Source organism: Hippopotamus amphibius, chromosome 12 (genome assembly GCF_030028045.1).
Source record: "Hippopotamus amphibius kiboko isolate mHipAmp2 chromosome 12, mHipAmp2.hap2, whole genome shotgun sequence".
Lineage (NCBI taxonomy): Eukaryota > Metazoa > Chordata > Mammalia > Artiodactyla > Hippopotamidae > Hippopotamus > Hippopotamus amphibius.
In genome coordinates this window covers 26,230,069-26,251,753 of record NC_080197.1, presented here as the reverse complement: position 1 = coordinate 26,251,753, position 21,685 = coordinate 26,230,069, and the positions used below count along the sequence as shown (strand labels likewise).

General features: G+C 40.7%; 1 protein-coding gene across 2 annotated transcripts in view; it reads left to right on the top strand.

Annotated features, from left to right (window-relative positions):
• The first annotated feature begins 8,217 nt into the window (after positions 1 to 8,217).
• Positions 8,218 to 21,685, top strand: part of CBFA2T2 (CBFA2/RUNX1 partner transcriptional co-repressor 2) — a 155,613-nt gene continuing 142,145 nt past the window's right edge. For both annotated transcript variants that reach the window (XM_057701991.1, XM_057701990.1), the window contains exon 1: positions 8,218 to 8,364. In XM_057701991.1, the coding sequence (XP_057557974.1) occupies positions 8,331 to 8,364 (34 nt within the window). In that variant the 5' untranslated portion in view covers positions 8,218 to 8,330. The remainder of the gene's footprint in view (positions 8,365 to 21,685) is intronic.

Below are 21,685 nucleotides of genomic sequence, written 5' to 3'. Positions count from 1 at the left end.
GAGGGACCAGGGTACCTGGAGAAATGAGGTGGAGAAACACAACAACAGTTAGACAGGATTTTAAGGCTTACTCATCTCTAGGCCTCAAGTAGTCCCAGGGACCAGTCTGGCCAAAAGCCTGGAGGACAGAGTGTTGTCTGGAGAAGACCAAGTGTGGTGACCTGAGGTAAAAACAAGGGTTCTGGAATCAGTGCCTCCCAGGCTGTGTACAGGAACAGATCACTCAACCCGGTTGAACCTCAGCGCTCTCATCTGTTAAAAGGGATAATGTGATAGTATTCAACCCAGCAGGACTGTTAGCTATGCTTCGAGCATTGCACTAGTACCTGGCACATAGGAAGCACTCAAGGCAGGTCTTGTGAAGTATTTCTGTGTGGCTGGAGGGGAAGGCAGGGCAGACAATTTAGAATGTGCACAGCCTTGACTACCCTGATGAGTCTGAATAGTTTCCATCAGGCAATGAGGAGCCAGTGAGGATATAAAGGATGCTAGAGAGTGGGCAGGGAAACTAAATCAGATCTTCTGACTCAAAGGACATTTAGTGAAGGGAGAACCTTAGAGGCAGGGAAGCTAATTAGGAGAACGTTGCAATATGCAGTGTGCATTTCTGCAGGTGTGACATAGTTCACAACAGAATGTCTAAAAAGAGAACTAAATAAATATAGAGGTGATGAGAACCTCACCCTGGACAGCAGAGTATGAGGAGGAAGGCGTGGACTCGGGGGCATTTACTAGTGAAGTCAATGGGATGGTGATTGGTTGTGGGAGTTGAGAGGAGCAAGCTTCTGTCTCATTGCCTGCAGGGCAGGAAGTGTATTGCTTTTGGTTGGCATCCACTTCTCCTGCTGGGCGCTTCTGAGTCTTGTGAATTTACTTACCCATCAAGGAAAGATACTGGCCATTAGCAATCTACCGTATTTTCATCTACAAATTTGGAAATGTTGTAAAATAATTGTAATACCCATTGTTAGGTGATGAGCATGCTCTACCACTACTGGTGGAAAAAATGATTTGGTAAAACCGAAAATGTTGCTGTTATTTGCTCCAATCATTCCCCTCTGAAAAACCTGCTGTAAGAATCAGGAAAGAGGAAAGACTAATGCACAGTGCTGTTCAGTAAGACATAATTTCTAATAGAAAAAGTAAAAAGAAATAAGCAGCCCTAATGACTATGCATATCATATTCTACCAAAAGTAGAATATTATGAGACCATTAAAGTGATGTTTACGAATAATTTTTAGTGACATGAAAAAATGCTGATAGTGACATCAAAAAATACTGATAGGGAAAATTATAATAGTGAAAAAAGGCTGGATGCAGAAATGTACCAAGAGTATGGTCTCCATTATGTAAATATACCCATGAATAAAGTTGAGAAGGATATACAGTGAAATGGTGAGAACAATTTATTTCTCTGTGTTAAGAATTGAGTGGTTTTCCTTTTCTTCCTGATATTGTTATGTAGCATACAAATTCCTCACCATCAGTTTACTCACATGCCTCTCAATCATAAACAATAATAAATTTTAATAATATAGTCATCTCTCCCTCTGGGAGATCTTGGGTTCTTCAGCCTCCTATAGAGAAAAAGCCTTGCTTATTAGAAAAGTCCCAGCCATGCCAAATATTTCTCTGGTGCACAGATAGGCTTTCTAAAGTGCCGTGAGCATTTCAGGCTCCTGTTTATCCAACAAGGATCATATACCTTTAAATCGTTTCCCCTCACTGACTGTCGTCTGGCCAGGCCTTGTGTTTATCCTACATTAGCGGAAGGGCATGGCCCGGGCAGATGGCAGGCAGCAAGCACTTCTCCCTGCCACCCATCCTAATCCTCCTTGTCACTAGTTAAAGAAAAACAATCCACTTGGTTTGGACAAGAAACAGCCAGGTCCCCAGCAATTTCCTTAGGTCTATTGAGTCTATGATTCCTTTAGAAGGTTGTGATGAGTGTCAGATTTCAATTCGGTCACTGGAAACTAAGCTTCTGACTCACGCAAATGAAGAGTAGCCCCCACTCTCCGCAACTACAGAAAGCCTGTGAGCAGGAATGAAGACCCAGTGCAGCCAATAAATAAAAAATAAAATAAATTAGTTAAAAATATTAAAAAAAAAAAAAAGTCAGAAGAAATCTGTATGTTTGAAGCCAGACCTGCCCAGGTCTTCAGTAAGAAAGTTTTGTTTTCCAAAACAGTAGAATGTAGTGTATCTCAAGCAATGGGATACCTGGCAATAAAAAGGAAGGCAAACTACTCATAGATACAACACAGATGAATCTCAAAATCATAATGCTGGGTGAAAGCAGCCAGACAGGAGAGTATATGCTGCATGAGTCCATTTACATGCAATCCTAGAAAATGTAAACTAATGCCTAGTGACATACAGCAGACCAATGGTTCCCTGGGCCCAGGTGCAGGTGGAAGTATGGATTGCAAAGGAACAGGAGGAATCATAGAAGGGTGATAAAAGTGTTCTGTATCTTGATAGTGTTGGTGATTTCACAGTTATATACAACTGTCAAAATTCATCAAATTGGGCCCTTGAAATTGATGCGGTTCATTGTGCATAAAGTACAACTCAGAAAGTTGATTTTTTTTTAAGCTGTGTAGCATGTGGGATCTTAGTTCTTTGACCAGGGATTGAACCCATACCCTCTGCAATGGAAGCACAGAGTCCTATCCACTGGACTGCCAGGAATTCCCAGAAAGTTGAATTTTTTTCCCCTTTATTTATTTATTTATTTATTTATTTAATTTATTTATTGGCTGCATTGGGTCTTCGTTGCTGCACACAGGCTTTCTCTAGTTGCAGTGAGTCGGGGCTACTCCTCATTGTGGTAAGTGGGCTTCTCGTTATGGTGGCTTATCTTGCTGTGGAGCACTGGCTCTAGGCATGTGGGCTTCAGTAGTTGTGGCACGTGGGCTCAATAGTTGTGGCTCACGGGCTTTAGAGTGCAGCCTCAGTAGTTATGGAAGCACAGGCTTAGTTGGCTCCGTGGCATGTAGGATCTTCCCGGACCAGCTTTGCATTCCTAGGATAATTCCAATTTGACCATGATGTATTATCCTTTTTATATCTTGTTGAATAAAATTTGTTAATATTTTCTTTAGGATTTTTGCATATGTCTTCATGAGAAATACTGGTCTAGAGTTTTCTCTTCATATCTTTGTGTGATTTTGCTATCAAGTTAATCCTGGTCTCATAAAATGAGTTGAAAAATCTCTTCTTGTGTTCTGAAAGACATTGTGTAAAACTGATATTATCTCTTCTTAAAAATTTGGTGGAATTAGCCAGTGAAATCTTTTGGGTGTGGAGTTTTCTTTGTTGAAAGATTTTTAATAAATTCTTTAATAAATATTGGACTATTCAGATTATCAACTTTTTTGAGTGAGCTTTAGTTGTTTGGATCTTTTAAGGAATCAGTCAATCTCATCTAAGTTGTTAAACTTATGGGCATAAAATTGTTTGTGATAGATCTTTTTACCCTTGCACTATCCATAGGATCTGTAGCAATGTTCCCTCTTTTATTCTTACAAATGACACATTGTACTTCTCTCTCTTTTTTTTTATAAATTTATTTATTTATTTATTTATTGGCTGCATTGGGTCTTTGTTGCTGCACACCGGCTTTCTCTAGTTGCGGAGAGCGGGGGCTACTCTTCATTGTGGTTTGCAGGCTTCTCATTGCTGTGGCTTCTCTTGTTGCAGACCACGGGCAATAAATAAATAAATAAATTTTTTAAAAAGAATGATTTAAAAAAGTGCTATATAGTTTAGTTTCCAGTAATTGGGGATTTTCCAGATATCTTTTCTGTTACTAATTTTTAGTTTGATTCCATTATATCAGAAAACATAATTTGTATAATTCCAATTCTTTAAAATTTGTTAAGGTTTGACTTTTGACATTATATGGTCTATCTTGGTGAATGTTTTGTGTCTACTTGAAAAGAATGTGTGTTCTACTGTTGTAGAGTGGAGTGTTCTATAAATGTAAGTCAGGTCAAGTTGGATGATAGTTATATTATTTTCTTCTTGCTGCTAAAACAAATTACCACAAACGTGGTGGTTTAGAACAACACATATTTTTTTTCTTATAGTTTTGGAGGTCAGAAGTCCAAACTGAGTCTTACTGGACTAAAATCAAGGTATAGATGGGATTGGATTCCTTTTGGAGGCTTCACTTGAATTCCTTGTTTGCAGGTCCTTTATTCTATCTTCAAAGCCAGAGCATAACATGTTCAAATCTCTCTTTCCTTCTCTTTCTCTCTGACCTCTGCTTCCATCATTACATCTCCTTCTCGGACTTTTTTAAAGGCTCTCATGATTATATTCGGCCTACGCGGATAATTCAGGGCCCATTTGAAGGTCCTTAATCAATCACAGCTTTAAAGTCCCTTTTGCTATGTAAAGTGACATATTCACATGCTCCAGGGATGCTGATGTCCAATTATACTGCCTGCAGAGCAGAATAGTTTTGTTTTATATAGAAAATTAGAATTGCTAATACTCATTCTATTAATTACTGAGAGAGGAGTTTCAAAATCTTCAAGTATAATTGTGGATTTGTTTATTTTCCCTTTTGATTCTATCAATTTTTCTTCATATATTTGGAAGATCTTTTTTTTTTAATAAATTTATTTATTTTATTAATTTATTGGCTGCATTGGGTCTTTGTTGCTGCACACGGACTTTCTCTAGTTGCTGTGAGCTGGGGCTGCTCTTCATTGTGGTGCGCAGGCTCCTCATTGTAGTGGCTTCTCTTGTTGTAGAGCATGGGCCCTAGGCGCGTGGGCTTCAATAGTTGCAGCACATGGGCTCAACAGTTGTGGCTCACGGGCTCTAGAGCACAGGCTCAATAGCTGTGGCGCACGGGCTTAGTTGCTCCGTGGCATATGGAATCTTCCCAGAGCAGGGCTCAAACCCACATCCCCCGCATTGGCAGGCGGATTCTTAACCACTGTGCCACCTAGGAAGTCCCTGGAAGATCTGTTATTAGATACACACACATTTACGTTTTTATTCTTCTTGGTGAACTGATCCTTTCATTTTTATGAAATGTCCCTGTTTTTCCCCAGTAATATTCCCAACTCTTACTTCAATCTTAAAAAGTTTGAAAAAAGCATTTTTTGGTAACAAAATGGAAAAATAAGCAATATCTATGGAGAGGAACCTGGAAGTGGCACTATGAAGTGTTGTGCATCTTTTAGAGGTTGTTACTTCAAAAAAAAGGAAGGCGCTGGGGCAGCCTGGTTGGGAAGGAACTTTTGAAGCCACTGTAATAAATGGCAGTTTCCTTTCTCTCATTCCCCATATCCAACTCCCTGGCAAAACCAGGTTTTGAAGGTTGGCTCTACCTTCGAAGTATACATTAAATCTGACCTCTTTTCACTCCTCCACTGGACGTCTACCTTGGCCTGCCATCTCTCACCTGTAACAGCCTCCTAATCCTATAATCCATTCTCCCCATAGTAGGTGGAGGCATATTTTCAAAATGTACTATTAGGCCACTCCCCTGCTCTAACCCTGCAAATTCTCCTGTTGCTCTTTCAATAAAATTTAGTACTTTTCCTTGGGCACCAAAACCCTGTAATATCTTGTCCTGCCTCCCTTCCTGGCCTCATTTCCTAGCATTCTTCCTCCCATCCATTAAGCTCCAGTCATACTGGGCTCCTTGTGCCTTATGCCCAGAAAGTTATTTCTCTCTTAGGATGTTCGCACTTGCTGTACCCTCTCCATAGAACACAATTCCCTCAAATATTCCCACGGCTTGACCTCTCATTATGGTCTCGGCTCACATGTCATCTCTTCAGAGAGGGCCTCCTGCCCACCATCTTACTCTTTTTTTTTTTTGGGGGGGGGGGCCATGCTCACACGGCTTATGGGATCTCAATTCCCCAACAAGGGATTAAACTCAGGCCACGGCGAAAGTGCCAAATCCTAGACTACCAGGGAACTCCCTGTTTTTGACATTAATTTACACTTTCACTTGTCTATTTCCATAGATTAAGCTATGTGCAGGTAGCAACATTATTTTTTTAATATTTTTATTGGTTGCGTTGGGTCTTTGTTGCTCTGTGTGGCCTTTCTCTAGTTGTGGAGAGTGGGGACTACTCTGTGGTTTGCGGGCTTCTCATTGCTGTGGCTTCTCTTGCTGCGGAGTACAGGCTCTAGGCACTCGGACGGACTTCAGTAGTTGTGGCGCATGGGCTCTAGAGCACAGGCTAAATAGTTGTGGTGCATGGGCTTAGTTGCTCCGCGGCATGTGGGATCTTCCCAGACCAGGGCTTGAACCTGTGTCCTCTGCATTGGCAGGCGGATTCTTAACCACTGTGCCACCAGGGAAGCCCCACAACATTATCTTATTGACCGCTGTATCCTAGCACAAAGTTAGGCACAAGATAGGTGCTTAATAAATATTTGTTTAACGAATGCATTAATTCTCTCATTTCCTGATGATCCTTCTGTGACTCCCAGGGGTATGGGCTGGGGAAGGGTGTCAACGGGGCTGACTAGAAAGACTATTTGTACTCTCACAGATCCTGTGCCTACCTCCACTTTAATACTTCCCTTATTTATTATAAATTTATTTATTTATTTATTGGCTGCACTGGGTCTTTGTTGCTGCTCAAGGGCTTTCTCTAGTTGCGGCGAATGCGGGTTACTCTTTATTGTGGTGCAGAGAACACAGGTTCAGTTCCTGGGAAGTTCTGGGAAGATCCCACTTGCCACAACCAGAAAAAGCCCACGCACAGCAGCAAAGACCCAATGCAGCCAAAAAACAAAGACAAAAACAAAAACAGTGCATATAGTAATAATTGGAACATTTAAAAAATGTACCAGGCACTGTGTTTTTCACTCAACCATCTTGTGAGCTGGGTACACTGTTTGGTGTTTTCCTGATTATTAGAGAGACTGAGCATCTTTTTAAAATGTTTATTAGCTATTCAGATTTTCTGTGTATTGTCTATTCATTCTCTTTGCCCATTTTTCAATTAAATTATCTTATTTTTCTTATTGGTTTCAAGGGGTTCTTTATTTATTTTGAATATTCATTTTTTGTTGGGTATGTTGCAACTATTTTATCCCAGTCTTTTGCTTAGAAAAGACAAAGTTAAAAAAAAAAAAAACTTTATATCTTTGTATATAGAGGAATTTGGAAATTCTAATCTCTTGTTTTAATCTTGATCCCTGTTTTTGAGACTTTGGGAGGCATAATAGGTCAGAGTAGCTCAAAGTACTGGGTCTGAAATCAGAAGTTCCTAGCTTCCAATCCCATCTCAGTTATTTGCTAACAGTAACCAGTGGGCAACGCTGTTGGTGGGAAAGCCCTTCTTTCCGCATTTGTAGAAAAGGGAGAAAAATAATACTTCTCTCGCTCGTTGTGAGGATTAACTGGATGGAGTGTATAAAAATAGCTCAATAATAATAATGATAGCTAACAGTTTTTAATATTATGGTCTAAAATTAATATTATGGTCTAATATAATGCCTAATATTTTAGACATTTGCAACACTGTAGGCCAAAAAGGGGAGGTGATTTGCCCAAAGATACACGCAAAGGCGACCAGACCTTTTTTTTTTTTTTTTTTTCCGAGTTGCAAGTTAAGTTTTATTTGGGACAAAATAAGGACTGCAGCGCAGGAGACAGCATTTCAGAAAATTCTGAGAAACTGCTCCTAGGAGGTGAGGGGGGAGCTAGAATATATAGGAGTTTTGCAACAAAGGGCAGGTAGTCAGGAACATCAAAAGATTACTGTTAAAGAAACCAGATATGTCAAGTTAAGGCATTTAGCGCTTTTCTATGTATGGGAAGATACAAGAGCCTAGGCCACAAGACCTTAACCTGGAGAATTCAGGTGAGGCACTGTGCCCTCTCCCCCAAGCTCCACCCCCTAGGGCTCCGCCTCTGGGCACCGACCGCTGCCCAGTCCACAGCTGAAATCCCTGTCTGAAGAGTGGGCCGTGCACGTGACGGGCGAGCGTGACGCAAGAGGGGCGGGACTGAGAAGCAGGATGCGCCGGGATAGGGTGGTAGGCTCGCGCGGAAGGGGCGGGGCAGGTCAGGGGGCGGGGTTTAGTGGAAGCTGGTCTTGGGGCAGGGCTTCCGCGTGCGTTGGTCTGGCAGGCGAGAGCGCGCGGCGGGGGCGTGCCCGGCGGGCGGGGCGGGGCCAACTGGGGGGCGGGGCGGCGCGCGGCCTAACGGCGGCGGTGGCGGCGGCAGCAGCGGCGGATCTGGGATCGGCGAGCTAGGCGGCTACAGGTCCCGCAGCGACGCCTGCGAGGGATCCGGGCTGCGGGTAGAGGAGGAGGCGCGCGGCGGCGGCGCTTGGCGATGGTGGGCGTCCCTGGAGCGGCCGCCTTCCAGCGTAAGCGGGGCGGGAAGGCGGGCGGCTGAGGGGGGCGTGTGAAGGCCTGCAGCTCCACAGGCGCGAGCTCCCGAGAGGCCCCCGGCGCGAGGCCAGGGTGGTAAACTGAGGCCCCAAGAAGGGCTGTGGATCCAAGGTCACGCGGCGGGCCGGGCCTTCCCGGGCTCCCGAGGCCGTCCGAGCGCTTCCCGCACCGCTCGAGGGCTCGGAGCGCTTGATGTGCACGAGTCTGCGGGGGCCGCGGCCTCGGAGCCTCGGCCGGGCGGGCGTCCATCGAACTTGCCTGCGGACAAGGATTGTTTTGTTCTCCCGGCGCCGGGGCCGCTGAGTCCGGCCCTGGAGAAATATTACACACGCCCAATTTCGAGGGATGTGTGGTGGATGGTGGAGGAGGCGAGGATGGCCCCTCTGAGGGGCCTGTTGAGTGCAGGCTCAGGGGTTTGACTGCCTGGGTTCACATTCCGGCTTCTCCACTTATAGGCTGTGACCTTGGGTCTCTTCGAGCTTCAGTTCCCTCTTCTGCAAAATGAGGGTGTGAAGAGCATCTCCAACCCCTCCCCACCCTGGTTCTGGATTTTGGGAGGCCAGTTAGGAAGCTTGACACGGGCTCTGGCACACATATAAGCGTGAAAACTGTCATTATTGTAGTCGCTGATAAACCTCATCCAGGGTCAGCCTCACTCGGAAAGCTTCAGATTGGACTCTGGTTGTGTATTTGTTTGATATTTTAATTTAGTCCTAGATTAGTTCTGCTTTATGATCCAATTGTTTTTCTTATCTCCATTTCTCCTTTTCAACATTTATCTACTGTTCCTCCTAGAATTGTGAGATCCTTGGAGGAGGGGTGGGTCTCTTAATAACAACAATAAAATTGTAATTGTTTCTTGTTACAGTAGCAATAATAGCCAACATTTTTTGAGCAGCAGGCATTTTGCAGTCTATTCATTTAATATTTATTAAATCATCTATTAAGTAAAAAGTACCATTTTAGCCCTGGGAATATAGCAGTAAACTAGATAGACCAAACTCAAGCTTTGGGTTTAGTTGGGGGGAGGGGAGAGAGACATGTTAAATGAGGAAACAGATAAATCCATTTTGCATGTTTTCTCTCATTTAATTCTGGTAAATGAGAGTTAAGTATTTGCGTATGCCCATTTTACAGAGGATGAAACTGAGGGACAGGAGGAACCCTGTGGATCTAGCCTCAGAGCCCATGTTCTTCCACACATAGAGGGGAGGCTTTATGCAGCCTGTTTTCTTTGTTTGATGCCCATTCGATGTTGGATTGAAGAAATGCAAAGTAGATGCAGCCAGCTAATGCCTCTTCCTAGTCAAGTCTGCAGTTGCTGCTTTTGATAGTTTGATCCATTCCTCTTGGATCTTATAACTAAAGAGAGGCAGGCAGAGGTGACCCTTAGATCTAACAAAGATACACTATCTCTGTATGCTGAAAGGACCTTTTATCTGAACTTAAATTTTTTATGCCCAAATCTCTTTTATGCAGTTTTCAGTTTAAAATAAGCTCTAAAGTACAATTTTTTGGTTCTGTTATGTAACTAAGGTTTGTTTGTTTGTTTATAGTGTTCCTAAGAGAATTCTATATTACATTCCTAGGCTATGTGCTTAGTATGCATTTTCTTTTAATCTGGAAGTACATAGTAAGTTGCATTAAAATATTGAGAGAATTTTTTAAAATGAGGTTCTTGTGATACAGTTAGGTTCAGTATTGGCCATCTGCTAAGCACCAGGTCCTCTTCTGATGTAGGGCCTCCAAAGATGAATAAGAGCACACTCTTGCCTCTAGAAGCTTACCTGTAGTCTTGATTGGCTAATGTTTTTTTAACTGAAGTGCTAGGTAGAGAGAATACAGGAGCTCAGAGTCCCTTGGGGAAATAGTCTAGAGTAGGGCCTCAGATGTTTTTAGTGTTCTTTATATCAGTAAATATGGTTGAGTATGCACACACATTATGTGAATGTTTGTTTTAAATTACAATTACAGTGTTGACTGTACTCTCTATTATGTACCTTTTATAATGTGCAAAAATAGACATTTTACAAAAGGATGAGCTAAAACAAATATATGTAGAAGTTGTAATATTGTCTTGCCACACCCCAGTGTGTGAATGGTAACTATGCCCCCTATAGTGGAGACCACTGATCTTGTGGTTGGACCTTTCCCTCAACCCGTGATGTCTGTTGAAATTCACTTCTGGGGTTGTGCCTGGGCTGAAGTCTCAGAGTCCAGTCCTTACTAGCTTTGAGACTTTCAGCATGGCTTAACCTTTTTGTGCACTTTATTTTCCTCATTTGTAAAATTGAGATGAGAGTTCCTGTCATCTCGTTTGCAGTTTTACTGTGATGATTGATAATATGTACATATTAGTGTAATGTATTGGGTTGGCCAAAAAGTTTGTTCGGGTTTTTCCATAAGCTGTTACAGAAAAACCTGAACGAACTTTTTGGCCAACCCAATGTATGTTAATATATATAAAGTACTTACACTGGGCTTGACACGCTGTTCTGGGTGCTGTTAGTGGCTGAAGATACAAAGATGACTTGGAAGCTCACAATCTAGTAGGGGTCCTGCACAAGTCCATGGATAATGATAAAGTGCTTTAAATTCTCACAGTGAGGGCTTTTGGGAATGTAGAGTAGGCACAAGTAATTGTTATTTGAGGGTCCAAGTAAGATTCAGGTAAGGAGGTAACATTTGAACCAGACCTAAAAAGGAGAAGGGCTTTTTTCAGGAGGATGAGGTATGAACCTTATTATCTGAGGGTACAGACTGGAAACTGGGAGACTGTTGAGGGCTTGGTGAGTGTTCTTCAGATCTGGACCTGCAGGGAACCTAACTGAAACTTGTGTACCTTGTTAATAGAGAACAGTGAGTTCTGGCTGGAGTTGTACCTGGCAGGGGCCTGATGGCAAGGCAGCCTGTTCTAGAACTTTTCACAGCACAACAGCTCTTTCTTCTCGGTGGCACTCATTCTGCCTTCTTAAGTTATCTAAGAGTATAAACTACTAAATATAAGCTTCTCGAGGGTTATAATAGTATCTGCATTATTGTGATTTTATTTTGCCTAGGAAGGTAAGTGCAGAGCCCATAAATATGGAGAAAGGTATGTAAATCCTTGAACCTACAAAGAATTCTGAACACTTACAAGTGGAAAGATAAATGGCTATACTCATTAGTGAAATGCTCACTCACAAATATTTTATGGTAGATAGGCATTACTATTCAAAAGGTGAGAATTGTATTCACTAACTCTTTCTTTATCTGGCACTTACCCATTAGGATGAAAGAAGAGATGTGAAAGTGCACCAGAAAGACTTCTTTGAGGTTGAATTAGGTGCCTTCTGTTTGTTCCTCTAGGTCCATTCTCCATTCTTTCCCTCCTTGGGAAGCTGCCTTAGACTACATCAGCTGGCTTCCTTCCCATCTGAGGTTATGGAATCTAATTACCCTGCTCCCTTTCTGTGGATGTCGTCTCTCTCTAGCTGTGTCCCTTGATTGAAGTTGCTGTTCTAAAGGTGGTTCTCTCTAGAAGCATGATCACTCCTAGGTTTGGAAAGTTTGTATCTCCTTTGTTTCTCAGGCTTAGAGGTACTCTCACTAGTCTCCGGATACTTATCCGAGCCCAGCTCATAGCAGATTTAAAAGCAGCAAATGCCCTTGGAGAGGAGAGAGGCTACCCCAGGTAAGGATACTGACAGTGAGAGACAGAGTCTCATCCTTTCCTGTGGTCATTACCTGCTGTGCCACATTGGTATGTTCATTTTCCTCCCAAACTATTGGATATGAAAAAAAATAGAATAAGGTTAAAAACAGCCATAATCTGTGACCACACAATCAAGACTAGTTAAATTGCAGTTAGGAGCCTATTTAAAAAGGCAGGGATATTTGGCATAATGGAGAAGCAGAATTTGGAGGCAGACTTTGAGTTTGAGGCCCTGTTCTACTGGGAAGTTATTCAATCTCTGAGACTCGATTGTCTGTTTAATGTATAAATTAGGATAACTCCTGCCTAATAATAGTGGCTAATATTGAATGTTTATTTTGGGCCAGATACCACGCCAAGCATTATATTCACCTTTTGCCTTTTAATGCTTCATTCTTTTAGTTAGATATATATCCTCATTTTACAAATTAGCAAATTGACTCAGATGTCATAGAACTAATAAATGACCAAGCCCAGATTGAAATCTAGATCTTTTGTGCATGCAGAGCCTGAGTTCTTAACATTAAGGTAGCTGCTGAAAGCTTTTAGACTGGAAGGGTGGTTTAAATGGTAGTGCCCAGGGAGTGACGGCAGCACTAGGCTAAAGATGAGCTAATTCACCAAGTGCATACTTCCTCCAGTGTGAGGAAAGCAGGAGGGAAGAGGTGGGCAAGTCAGATTTCTCACCTGCCGATATCAGCCTCAATCCTTATTTTTTTTTAATTTATTTATTTGGCCAGCATGCGGGATCTTAGTTCCCTGACCAGGAATCAGACCTAGGTCCCCTGCAATGGAAGCGTGGAGTCTTAACCACAGGACCACCAGGGAAGTCCCAATCCTTTGTTTTAGAGTATTATTTTGAACTTCATATTACAGAAAGTGATCACTCAATTGTAAAGATTTGCTTAAAATCCCTGAAAAGTTTGAAGGCTGAGGGAGAATCTCTCTCCCAGTTATAGTTTCTGCTTTGGTCAGATTACAGAGAGATGGGGCCTTGCTAGCACTATTCACTGGCCCCATGTACAGTATGAGCTAGTATCTGTACATGACAGAGCCTGTCTCTGGGTTTTATTATGGCTGGTTAAGTAGCTTTTGCTTCTGTCTCTGGTTTCAGTCTCTGGCCCCTCAAGGGCCTTGAGGCTATCTGAAATTATAGGAGCTGGGGTATCATAAATTAAACTTGTAAAATGAATCTGTAGCAGATATGTCAACTGAATCTGACTTTAAGTCCGGTTGAATTCTTTAAAAAAAAAAAATCTTTGCTAGATTTTCTGCTGGGCACTTTTCATGTATGTTATCGCCTGTAATTTTTAGAATATCCTTGAGAGAGAGTTAATATCTCTGTTTTACAGATGAGGAAATAAGGCTCAGAGAAGTTAAATAAATTCCCCTATGTCACACAGTTAACCAGTAGCAGATACATTATTCACACTTAATTCAGTCCTGATATTGAATTCATTGAGATCTGAGTCCAAAACCCACAATTTTTTAGTCTCTATCACATGGCTCCTTCTTTTTATTAGCTAGACTAGAGGTTTTTAGATGTGTTCCCCAGGATCCCAGTGCTCCCCGAAGGTACTTGATTTCCCATCATCTTTCTTCAACAGCGTTCTTTTCCCTACCATCTTTTCTTATTTAAAAATCTCCTGGGAATGGATATGATTTAAAGACTGCTGTATTAGATCTTGGTCTTGTTTAGAGGTATCCTGAATTGGCCTTAGCGATGAATTAAAAACAAAAAACAAAAAGGCAGCAGAAAGTCTCAGCAGCCTTTACCAATTCATCCCATATGTTTCCTGATTTTAGCAGTGAAGCAGATGATGGCAAAGAACATCTAAAGCCTAAGAAATGTCCATGCTAATTTTGCATGGCCCTGTGAGGAGCTGTCAAATATGGATCATCAAATATAGTATATGGACTATGCAGTGAACCTTTACTTTGGAATGTGGCTCTTTAAAATATGATTCTACCCTCTCTATTTTGTATTGCTGTAATTAAATGCAGAAATCAAAGTAAATTTCACAGTAACTCTGAGCTAGGTATCCTTCTGTCTGAATTGATAGCCTTGGAGTTGGCTAGACCTTTCAATTAAATTAGCTGATGGCGACAAATATGTAATCTGACCTCTCCAGAAACTCAAGTGAAATGTTAATACCAGGCAAAGCACAGCTCCCTTGATACACTACTTTGACCTTTTCCTCTCTTACAGATGTTTCCCTTATTCCTTTGTTCACTTAGCCATCTCCATGCAGAAGTCCTGCCTGCTTTTAATTTTTCGAAGCCACGTGAGAACAGACATTCAAATAGCACAGGCTTTTTCATTTTTACCTTATATCCCTAGAGCTACACTAATCAAAATCACCATTTCCTCTAATTCACATATAGATTTTAGCTAGTTTAGTAGCTCCTTACATATCCATCCCCTCCCCCTCCCCACCTCCCATAAAAGCTAAAATAGTAGTGATATTTTTCTTCACCAAAAATGTGGCAGGATTTTTTGTACTTAATATTGAGGAAGTGTTTATCACTCATTTTGTTTGCCTCTTGAGAAGTGGAGTCAGTTTTGCAGGAAGCAGGCTGGCAGAAAGCAAGTCCTCTTTATGGCAGAGATTAAAGGTAGAGGTGGTGTAGGAGAGGCAAGTTCTGAGTGGTGAAGGAGATGTAGGGGATGAGGTGATGATGGTCTTAGCTCCTCTGGCATTCATTCACTAGCTGCCTGGAGCTGCTAGGAGCTCTAGATTTCATAAGCAGCTCCTTAATTTTCCCTTGATGGGTTGGGTCTACCTAAGTGGTTTAAACTATACTCCTATCTCTTCTTAAATATATTACATGATATGATGTTAGAAAAACAAAAACATATTCAAGGATGGTGATCACATTATTTAGAAAACCACTTTTTTTAAAACTCCTTTTTCTTTTTTTCAAACTTTGTATTTTGATATAATTTCAGACTGAGGAAAAAGTTGCAAGAATATTATTAAAATTCCTGTATGCCATTCACCTTGATTCCCTCAATGTCAACATTTTACTGTATTTTCTATATTCTTTTTTTTTTTATAAACTGCATATATTTAGAGTGTACAATTTGGTATCCCAATCTTCCAATTCATTCCCCCCCAACCCTCCCGGCTTTCCCCACTTGATGTCCGTATGTTTGTTCTCTACACTGTGTCTCTATTTCCGCCTTGCAAACCGGTTGATTTGTACCATTTTTCTTTAGTCCGCATATATGTGTTAATATATGGTATTTGTTTTTCTCTTTCTGACACACTTCACTCTGTATGACAGTCTCCAAGTCCATCCATGTCTCTAGAAATGTCCCAGTTTCCTTGCTTTTTACAGGTGAGTAATATTCCATTGTATATATGTACCACATCTTTTTTATCTGTTCATCTGTTGATGGACATTTAGATTGCTTCCATGTCCTGGCTATTGCAAATAGTGCTGCAATGAACATTGGAGTGCATGTGTCTTTTTGAATTATGGTGTTCTCTGGGTATATGCCCAGTAGTGGGATTGCTAGGTCATATGGTAACTCTATTTTTAGTTTTGCAAGAAACCTCCATACTGTTCTCCATAGTGTCTGTATCAATTTACATTCCCACCAACAGTGAAAGAGCATTCCCTTTTCTCCACACCCTCTCCAGCATTTACTGTTTATAGATTTTCTGATGATGCCTATTCTGACCGGTGTGAGGTGATACCTCATTGTAGTTTTGATTTGCATTTCTCTAATAATTAGTGATGTTGAGCAGCTTTTCATGTGCCTCTTGGCCATCCATATGTTGTCTTTGGAGAAATGCCTATTTAGGTCTTCTGCCCATTTTTTGATTGGGTTGTTTGTTTTTTTGATATTGAGCTGCATGAACTGTTTATATATTTTGGAGATTAGTCCTTTGTCTGTTGATTCGTTTGCAAATATTTTCTCCCATTCTGAGGGTTGTCTTTTCATCTTGCTTATAGTTTCCTTTGCTGTGCAGAAGCTTTGAAGTTTCATTAGGTCCCACTTATTTATTTTTGTTTTTATTTCCATTACTCTAGGGGGTGGATCAAAAAAGATCTTGCTGTTATTTACGTCAAAGAGTGTTCTTCCTGTGTTTTCCTCTAGGAGTTTCATAGTGTCTGGCCTTACATTTAGGTCTTTAATCCGTTTTGAGTGTATTTTTGTGTATGGTGTTAGGGAGTGTTCTAATTTCATTCTTTTACATGTAGCTGTCCAGTTTTCCCAGCACCACTTATTGAAGAGGCTGCCTTTTCTCCATTGTATATCCTTGCCTCCTTTGTCATAGATTAGTTGACCATAGTTATCTCTGGGCTTTCTATTCTGTTCCATTGATCTATATTTCTGTTTTTGTGCCAGTACCATACTGTCTTGATCACTGTAGCCTCGTAATGTAGCCTGAAGTCAGGAAGCCGGATTCCATCAACTCTGTCTTTCCTTCCCAGGATTGTTGTGGCTATTCGGGGTCTTTTGCGTTTCCATACAAATCGTAAAATTTCTTGTTGTAGTTCTGTGAAAAATGCCATTGGTAATTTGATGGGGATTGCATTGAATCTATAAATTGCTTTGGGTAGTATAGTCATTTTCACAATGTTGATTCTTCCAATCCAAGAACATGGTATGTCCCTCCATCTGTTTGTATCGTCTTTGATTTCTTTCATTAGTGTCTTATAGTTTTCTGAGTACAGGTCTTTTACCTCCTTGGTTAGGTTTATTCCTAGGTATCTGTATTCTTTTTATATATGCTTATTATTTTTTGGAACTATTTTAGAGTAAGTTACAAATGTGATAGAAACTTCTTTACCCTAAATAAGGTAATGTATATTTCCAATAAACTAGGACATTCTCTTGTGTAATCACAACAATATACTTCCCAAAACCAGGAAATACAAATTTGATACAATATTATTATCTACTATACTAACTTTATTCAAATTTTGTCATTTGTTTCAATAATGTTCTTTATAGGAAAAAATTTTTCTGGTCTAGGATGCAATCTGGGATCTGCATAAAATAGTTGTTTGGTCTCCAGTCTCCTTCAGTTTGGAAGAACCCTTCAGTCTTATCTTTCATGAGCTTGTCTTTTTCAAATGGTAGGGGCCATTTATTTCATAGAGTGTTCCTCAATTTAAAATTGTCTTCCTTATAAATAGATTCAGATTCTGCATTTTGACAGGAATATCACAAAGTGATGTTGTATCTTCATTGTATCATATCAGGAGGCACTTGATGTTCATTTGCCCTGTACTAATGATGTTAACCTTGATCATTTATTTAAGGTGGTGTTGGTCAGGTTTTCCACTATAGAGTTTTAATGTTTTCCTTTTTAATTAGTAATGTTATGGGAGATACTGAGTCCATGTAATATCTTGTTTTCATCAAACTTTTACCCACTAGTTGTCTATTGATGATGTTTGCCTGAGTCAGTTATTACTGTGATAGTTGTGCTGTGATCTTCTATCAGTTCTTCTTTGCTTATTAGTTAATAGTCTACTGCAGAGCATATTTTTACCCTTATTTGTAAGTATTAATATGGATTCTTATTTTATGCAGTAGCTAATAACCTGTTACCATCATTATTTATTGTGGTTTTTACATTGTCCCAGGTTTGGCAATGGGAACCCCTTCAAGCTAACTTTTGACGAGTTCCCAACATTCTCGAACCACTTCCTTACTTTTTGGCACAAAAAAGATATTCCAGGCTTATCTTTCTACCTGAGCTTTGGAATCAGCCATTTCTCCAAGATGTTGCTCTCCTAATTCCCGTTAAGTGGAGAAAATTATTTAGAAATCAAGATCTGGTTGCTGTGTGTGTTCATTGCTATGAGATGCCATTGCTTCTAGATCCTTTTAATGGGCAGAGCTAAGAAATCTGTGTATATATGTACACATACATATATGTGCACACATATACACATACATATATACACACACACAGCTAAATTTATTTATTGTTTTTATCTGCATGTAATAAAAACTGAAACTGAGCAAACAGCTCCTGTGCCCATGGTGCAGAAAGCCAAACTGACAGTGGGAATTTGCAGCAAATTAAGGATTTATTGTAGGGAGCCAAGCAAGGAAGTCAGATCCAAACCCACCTGGCCTTTGAGTAACGGCTTTTTCTTTTGAAGGGGAAGAACAAAGAGGCTAGGACTAATCATCTTGTGACATTTCTGTGACATTTCTTAATTGCAGTTTTGGGAGTCAGGATGTCACTAGTTTACGATTCTCCAGCCAAAGTAACCCATGGCTCAGGGGTCTGTTAGCTCATCTTTTTTTTTTTTGGCTGCGTTGGGTCTTCATTGCTCTGTGCAGGCTTTTCTCTAGTTGTGGTGCGCAGGGACTTCTCTTGTTGTGGAGCACGGGCTCTAGGTGTGCGGGCTTCAGTAGTTGCTTAGTTGTTCCGTGGCATGTGGGAATCTTCCCAGGGCAGGGCTTGAACCCATGTCCCCTGCATTGGCAGGCGGATTCTTAACCACTGCACCACCAGGGAAGTCCCTGTTAGCTCATCTTGCCCTGGAGAAACAACCTGAGTTTGTACGTAAATGATGTCTATAATAGCAGTTTTAGTTGATTAACGATATTATCAACAATAACAGTTTTACTCATCTGACTCTGGTTGATTAATGTTCAGTTAGCAAAGGATTGAGGTCCAAGGGGACAAGAAAGGGAATAAAGTTTTGGATAGAGAGATCAATCATAAACTTGATAAGGGAACTCGGTTTCAGAACTGTGTGTTCAGACTAATAACCTTCAGTATCACAAAGTTCACTTAACGTTTATCCTTTCTGTAATTTTAAGTCCCTTTTCTTACGTAGGGATTGTAAGCCCAGCTCACATAATCTGCAATATATTTACTTATTTGCCCAATCCTAGAATGAATATACCGGAAATAGCTCCAAGATTGCTAACCCATGTTACTGTGAAGTTCAGTTTGTAGTCTTAGTTGCAGCACACAGGATCTTTGTTGTGGCACGTGGGATCTTTCGTTGTGGAGTGCAGGCTTCTCTGCAGTTGTGGCCCACAGGCTCCAGAGCACGTGGTCTCAGTAGTTTTGGCGTGTGGGCTCTAGTTGTGGCTTGAGTGCTTAGTTGCCCCACTGTATGTGGGATCTTAGTTCCCTGACCAGGGATTGAACCTGCATCCCCTGCGTTGGAAGGTGGATTCTTAACTGCTAGACCACCGAGGAAGTCCCTGACAACTGAACTTTAATTAAGTTTGGACAGTGATTGTCCACCTTTCCCCCTTATAATTGATGCTGTTGGGGAGAGTTGTATTGGAAAATAGTGAGGCAAAGATTCTGGTTCAGTCGATGGAGACAGTGCATTTCTTGGGAAGGAGATGGGATGCCAAACATGCCTTAGAGCCACTGTGCACATAACTGTAGTTGCGGACATCAATACTTGGCTTGCTGTGAGCTTTCTATAGGTCTCTAAATAGTTAGTGCTAATTTCGTGGCTGTTGGACTCTGAGGAATGATTTGGTAAATAAGGAGAGTTTCCATTAAAACCATAGTGTTTTTTTGTTTGTTTGTTTTTTTAAACCATAGTTTTTAAATAGTAACTTGAAATCCTAAAATCAATTCCTGGTTATCTTTACATGAATGTTCCTTTTTTTGATGGATTATTTTAGTTCACTTGCCATTACCACTTGGGTCTCTGGGTTCTCTTTACTCTGGTAATTGAGTTCAATGAATCATTTATTTGGGGGGGGGGGTGTCTAATGTTTGTATTCTACCGGAAAGGCAGATGAACAGTTGATTATACTGGAAGGTGGACTATTAATGAATTATCATTATGGTGACTAAAAGCCATTGATTTTCTAAGATTTCAAATATTTACTTTCACAAACATTTGTTGAGCTCTTAGTATTGGGTGCTGGGGGATATAAAGAGAATTCTAAGGCACTGGAGAAGTTTAAATGTAGTTCAGTGGTGGAGCAGGGAGCAGATTGATGTTTTAGTACCAAATAGTAAGCAGTAATAGTAGCATAAGAACCACCAAGGATAGGCATCTGACCTAATGCATGTACATATATGTGTGAATGTGTTTCAGAAAAGGCTTCTTAGAGAAGATGATGCCTGTCTTTAATTTTTATTGGAGTATAGTTGCTTTACAATGTCATGTTAGTTTCTGCTGTACAGCAGAGTGAATCAGCTGTGTGTACATAAGATGATGCCTGTCTTGAACCAAGTCTGTTTTTCCTTTCCAACAACTTTTTAAAAAAATTAATTTTTGGACTGGCAGTGTTTTTATATAATTCAACAATTAAAAGGTACAAAGGTTATTTAGTGAACTGTCTCTCTCACCTCTGTGCTCCAGCCATACTTACCCTCCTTGGAGGCAACTAGCAGTACCAGTTTCTACTGTATCCTTGCAGATATATTCCTGTAGGCCATATAATATCATGGATAGAAGAACTTCCTTATTCTGCACTGTATTTCATTGTATGGATGCATAATGCTTTTTCCCCCCTACAGTCCACTACTGATGGACATTTACATGCCAATCTTTTGCTGTTAGAAACAGTGCTGCATAGCTTTGTAAAAAATGTCATTTCATAAAGCTGTTGACTAAATTCCTAGAATTAGAATTGCTTGAGCAAGGGGTACAATTTGTATAATTTTGATAGATGTTGCCAAATTACTCTCCAGAGATGCTCTATCAGTTTTTATACTTCTGCCAACAAAATGTGTGACCCAAGTAAAGAAGGGATAAGAGATGGGGAAAACTAAGTCTGGACTAGGTTTGAGGGGGATTAAAAGTAGGGATGTTATTAAAGTATAAAGTGCTAGGTGAAGAATGGCAGGAGATGAGACTAGAGAAGCAGGCGGGGGGCAGGTTTATGCCTGGATTTTATTCTGTAGCTAATGGAGAGCAATAGAAAGGATGAGGAATGACATAGTTAAGATTGTGTTCTAAGTAGAGGACTTTGGTGGCCCTATGAAGGTGGATTTGAAGGGGCAAGACAGGAAGTAGTAAAATAATTAGATTAATGCAGTAGCTTTGTCAGACCATGTGTCTCAATTTCAGGTTTGGAAACTAAAGGGATACAGTGTGTTAAGGGAGACAGAGGAGATAGATTTAAAGGAGGAAGAATGTATCTCACTGAAAATAGCAAGAAAGTCTTCACTAAATAATAGTCAGTTGCATTTTGATGGATGGGTCCATCTTGGATTGGTAGATATGGAGAAATGGGATAAAGGAAATCATTCCAGGTTCTGATACTGGAATAAGCCAGACAGTGGGCAAACTTTTTCTACAAAGAGCCCAATAGTAGGTATTATAGGCTTTATGGAATACATAATGGATTCTGTCACATATCCTGTTCCTCCGTTTTTTTTTTTAAAACCCTTAAAAAATATTAAAACTGTTAGCACATAGCCCTTATTGAAACAGGCCATGGGCAGGGTTTATACAGGGGTGGGATGGGAAATGGTGTTAGTTACTGACTCTTGGAATGAGCAAAGCCCTCCAGGCTGAAAGGTGCAGGATATCCTTAGTAAAAGCAAGAGGCAGGTTGAGGCAGAGCTGTGGGGAGCTTTGAATGTTAGGCTAGAGAATTTGTCACTATGTTAGACACACTGAGGAGTCACCTGTCA